The 5360-nt window shown below is 52.9% G+C and overlaps 1 protein-coding gene across 1 annotated transcript in view; it reads left to right on the forward strand.

Moving 5' to 3' along the window:
* The window catches only part of CHGG_03548 (uncharacterized protein), a gene marked incomplete at both ends in the record, with an annotated part of 4554 nt that extends 1620 nt beyond the window's left edge, over nucleotides 1-2934 (forward strand). Inside the window, 5 exons of the mRNA XM_001230063.1 lie at nucleotides 42-1471; nucleotides 1542-1821; nucleotides 2134-2138; nucleotides 2509-2537; nucleotides 2800-2934. Coding sequence (XP_001230064.1) covers nucleotides 42-1471; nucleotides 1542-1821; nucleotides 2134-2138; nucleotides 2509-2537; nucleotides 2800-2934 — 1879 coding nt within the window. The remainder of the gene's footprint in view (nucleotides 1-41; nucleotides 1472-1541; nucleotides 1822-2133; nucleotides 2139-2508; nucleotides 2538-2799) is intronic.
* Nucleotides 2935-5360: the final 2426 nt, after the last annotated feature.

Below are 5360 nucleotides of genomic sequence, written 5' to 3' on the forward strand. Positions count from 1 at the left end.
CCATCTACTCTAGACGATGTTGCCAACGCGTGGGCCACTAGTGTCTCGTCACGGTCCGTGACTTACAGACAGGCCATGATCCTCTGTGTTATTTTCGAGTTGACCGGCGCTCTGGCCGTCGGCGCAAGAACCGCCTCAACCATCAAGAACGGCATCATTCCCAGCGAGGCCTTTGGCGATAACGCTGGCGTTCAGCTGCTCGCCTTTGCCTGCTCCTCTGCCGGTGCCGCCACCTGGGTCATGTGGTGCACGCGTAACTCGGCCCACGTTTCCTCGACCTACTCGCTCGTTTCTTCCATCGCCGGTGTTGGCGTCGCTGCCGTTGGCGCCAGCAACGTACAATGGGGTTGGGCTAAGGGCACCGGCCTCGGTGCCATTTTTGCCGGCCTCTGCATGGCTCCCTTCATTTCCGCTTGCTTCGGTGGTATCATCTTCATGCTCATCAAGCTCCTGGTCCACATGCGCCGGAACCCTGTGCCGTGGGCCGTCTACAGCTCGCCCCTCTTTTTCCTCATCGCCGGCACCGTCTGCACACTCTCCATCGTCTACAAGGGCTCGCCCAACCTGGGTCTTGACAAGAAGCCCGCGTGGTACATTGCCTCGGTTTCGCTTGGCGTCGGCTTCGGCCTCTTCTTCCTGGCTGCCCTGTTCTTCGTACCCTTCGTCCACGCCAAGGTCGTCAAGAAGGACTACACCCTGAAGCTGTGGATGATCGTCCAGGGTCCTCTTCTCTTCAAGCGTCCCCCCCCGGCCGACGCCGATATGGTCGAGGCCAAGGTTCCCAATTACGCCGTCATTCAGGAGTCCAACGATTCCGACTCGGACCGCGCCGAGAAGAAGGGCCATGCCGACGACATCAAGGCCGTCCCCGCCGTCTCTTCGGCCGGCTCGGATAGCGAGAAGGCCGCCGCTCCCTCCATCGAATACACCTACGAGCAATACCAGCAGCTGCTCAAGGATGCCGAAGAGCGCCACAACGCCAACCTGCGCAAGAGCCGCGGCCCCCTCGGCTGGGCCATGCGCACGCTCCACAAGAATCAGCTCGGTGCCGGCTCCATCCACGAGACCCACAACCTGATCGCCCTCGTCAAGCGCGTCCCGGCCCAGATCGTCGTCGCCCTGTTCTACGGCATGCACTACGACATCCACACCGCCCAGGTCGGCATCCACAACTCGCCCGAGGGCCGCCGCATGGAGCGCGTCTACAGCCACGCACCTAAGTACCCCAACGAGGTCGAGCATCTCTACTCGTACGTCCAGGTCATCACCGCCTGTTTCCTGCTTTCTTCGAAAGTATTGATTTGGGAGACCGAAGTCGGGAACGCAATTGGTGTCTGGGCCGGTATGTACGCCGCTTGGTCCACGGGTAAGCCTAGCGCCTCCAAGGCGGACGTCCCCATGTGGCAGCTGGGTATCACCGCCGCGATGATCTGCATTGGTTTTATTACGTATGGTTACAACATTTTGAGGGGTAAGTCCACCAGTTCCTGCTCTTAGTAGCCTAGACACAGACAACGGTTACTAACATGGCCTGAACACAGTCATGGGCAACAAGCTCACCTACCACTCGCCAAGCCGTGGCTCGTCCATGGAGCTGGGCGCCGCCATCACCATCCTCATCTTCTCGCAGTACGCGCTCCCCGTGTCGACCTCCATGTGCATCACGGGCGCCACCGTCGGCGTCGGCCTCTGCAACGGCACCTTCAAGGCCGTCAACTGGAAACGTGTCGGCCTCCTCTTCTTCTCCTGGGTCATGACCATCCCCATTGCCGGTCTCATTGGCGGCTGCCTCATGGCCCTGGCTGTTAACACTCCTCACTGGTAAACACCGCACCCATGCATGTTTAAGGCGTTTGGGGATATGGTGGCTCATAAATAGATTTGTGGGTGGATCATGTGGGTGACGGGCTGGATTTTTGGTATCCAATGCATTTTGTAGCACTTATACATTATAATCAAGTCATTTTGACATTCTTTTCGCAGGACACGGCGTGTTAGATACCGTACACAAGTACTTGCATGTATGCATTGAAATATGACGATTAGTAGTTCCTGATGTTTCTTGCTTTCAACGAAAGTATTGATTTGGGAGACCAAGATGATATGTATTTGGTCACCTTACAGATAACACAGCTCGAGTAAGTATCTACCAAGATAGGTAGTTACCAGGTTTGTGATATACACACATACTGGGATAGAACACTGTCGGTCTTGGTGCAGAGCTTCACTCTGAGGAACGGGACTTCGTAAAGCTCGAGAAGATGGGATTTATGCCAATAACCAGGGCAATCTTAATAACTAGTGACTATTCCCTAAGAGAGACTGACCCAGGGAAAGTTTCCGAACGCTATGGTTGTCTCACCCGGAGAAAAAGGCTGGGTGAAAAAATGCTCAGGCGTGACGAAAACGTGTTAGTCCGCCATGTCCCCACCCCCGTCTTAAACGCGCTTGTCGGCGCCGTCTCCACCGCTGTCTTCTACGGACGTTCGTCTTGCCGCAAATGAACAGAAAGTATGGAGGGTTTCCAACAGACAAACGTAAGAATTGCCACAAAAGAGCAGAAGTAAGGAAGAGATAAAAAAGATTTTGGATAAAAGTTTGCCAGAACATATTAGCGTTGGGAGCGGGTGCGGGCGGTATCAGGATACAAAGAGATTGTGGAGAAATAGTTTGGACAGAAAGGAAACTTAAAACCTGGGCGTTGGGAGGTAATAGCGGGCGGTATTTATAGTAATGGTGGGGATGGTGGTCATGTTTCAAGAAAGAGGTATATTAACTATTAATACCTGTTCTATGGAGGCTATGGTTCAGCCGCCATACGCCCTTGCGGCTGGTGGTCGGCTTTCCGTGTGGGGCATCATGAACAACTTTTACTATTCCTACAAAGACCGACAAGAAGCCTTCCGCCCTGGGCTGGAGGGTGGAAATACATGAAGGCATTCCGAAGATACCCGTTTAAAGATACCAACAACACCGACAAGAAGCTCTGGTGGAGATTCAAAATACAAGCTACCATTAACGAAAGGATACCCGTTGAAAGATACTACTCCTGCGGTTTCATGGTCAAGCCGAGCATGAATACAACCTCGGAAGTCACAGCAAAACGGCGCTCTAATCCTTGATTTCCCCTTGCAAACCAAGGACGAATTCCACGCGACTGGTCCAAAACGCGCTCCATCTATTCAACCTTGCAGCGTAGGAGTATTCCAGGACACTGGAAAAAGAAGCCGTGCATCTAACTTAACCTCCCCGTAGGTGTACCAGCCGTGAAACGTCCCCGCTTCTCATTTACCATCCTGTTGCCCTCACCGGTTAGCCTTGATGCGCTCCACGTCGGTTTCCATAATAGGAATTGTCTCGGTGGGCTCCACATATTAGCCATATACCAATTGCCTCGTTGGGCACATTTGACCCATGCTGCCTTTTGGCTATTTCCTTTGCCGGCTTTTCCAACCCTTTACTGGGGCTTTCATGGCCGCCAATCCCCTAGCATTGATGCGTTCCGATCCGTCACAAGTTGGCGATCGAGCCACGCCACGGCGAGTGAGCCACGCCACGTCGACCCTTTCCTCCAGTAGTAACCCCGACAACGAGTGCTGCCACACTCCCACCCATGCCATGGGATACCTTAATCAATGAATATAAAGTTCTGCCATTGTCTTGGGGGATACATATCCTGGAATGCGGAACGGTGTCGCGCTTAGGATTGGTAGTACACCAATGGTGCCTGGAGGAACTCCAGGTTCCTTAGGTCAGAAATGCCATGGCCTGCTATAAGCACGGACCAGTTTTTACTCCATAAAAAACTCAAAAAACGGTGTCATTCTAACCTGTACTGTCGACTTCTCACTTCTCACTGTAGAATTTTGGCTTTTTTCTCCTTTCGACTTCTCTCCATAGCATCTCGAAGTCTGGCGTCATCTGCATTTTGCTTCCTCGAATTGGCATCTCGCAGTTGGTCTTGGCGGTGGAGGTGCACGGACCGTTGTTGCTTTGTTCTGGCCAATCAAATCGCAAGAAGAAAGCCGCTTACGGCATCAGGGCCCCTGTGACTCGCTGCTTCGCTCCTGCTTTTGCATGCCTCTGTCGCGCATTCCTTGACAATCACGAACACGAACCAAGAAGAACATACAAAGCGATAAGTCGGATTTCTGTCAAAAAGTGTCGAAAGATGAGATTTTTTACTACTACTAGAGCGACGCACCCGCTTCTTCGTCAGCAGCTTCAGTCTGCGCTGATTCGGCCATGACGTCCCATTCCTGGAACCACGACTACAGAGAACAACGTCAACATTGCCAAGATTGCCTGGCTCAGCAGGAAGGATACAAGCAAGGCCGACGGCTCGATGGTCGTCTACGTGACGAAGGGTAGCGAAGCAAATTGCTTCTTTGACGCACAAAATACACGGAACCTATCAGCTCTGTGAGATTACGCCACAGAGGTTAATCTTTACGGGATCTGATTACTGAAGCCCCTCGATGACGATATAGCTTACTGGAGACTCAAGAACCCGGCGTCATACATCGGCGATGAGGTCAAGCCGCCACCTTTTTTACACCGCGGTGCTCCATTTTCCCAATCCAAGGAACTCAATACGTTCTTTCCATCCCGATTTTCTGACCTAAACTACAATTATCTCCTGATACTGTTTATAATTCCATTGCAGTCAAGGTGGCTTCTTCTTCCGCCTTTAACAATTACATCGTTCCCTCCGCTATGGGGCCTACCTGCAGCCGGCAAGTTCCTCCAGGCTCCGTTGGTGTGCCCGCGCGCAGCGGGCACGGTCACTCCTGTGCTTCGTAACTGTGATAGGGACCTCTTCATAAACCCCAGATAGAACTGTAGCTGTCACATACGACCATAGGCGCCAGAAAACACGGGATCCCGTCCGCTCTCCCCTAGTTAACCTGGCGACCGCTGAACTAGTACTCAGGTCGGTGACGACTGGGGAATCCTCGGTGTTGTATGTATGCATTTTTGTCGTTGTATTTTTGAGTGGGGCACCAAATCTCCCTTTCATGTGCGCCATTTGTGTGAACCTCACCTCACATACGACCATATCCACAAGAGAACTCGGGATCCCGTCCGCTCTCCCCTCAATAAACTTGTGAGAGCCGAACTAGTAGTTGGGTCGGTGACGACCAGCGAATCCTCGGTGTTGTATGTTCTTTTGCTCAAGTCTCCTTTTTTGATTCACCAGGGGTTTGAAGTCGGGGATGATGAGACCGGATGGCGCGGTGGATTGGGGTAAAGGAGGACGGCAGCCGATATGCATTTCCGCGTGTGGAATCTGGGCCGTGAAGATGGGTTAACCCCCGACAACGAGTGCTGCCACACTCCCACCCATGCCATGGGATACC

This window comes from Chaetomium globosum, genomic scaffold (genome assembly GCF_000143365.1).
Source record: "Chaetomium globosum CBS 148.51 scaffold_2 genomic scaffold, whole genome shotgun sequence".
In the NCBI taxonomy this organism is placed as follows: domain Eukaryota; kingdom Fungi; phylum Ascomycota; class Sordariomycetes; order Sordariales; family Chaetomiaceae; genus Chaetomium; species Chaetomium globosum.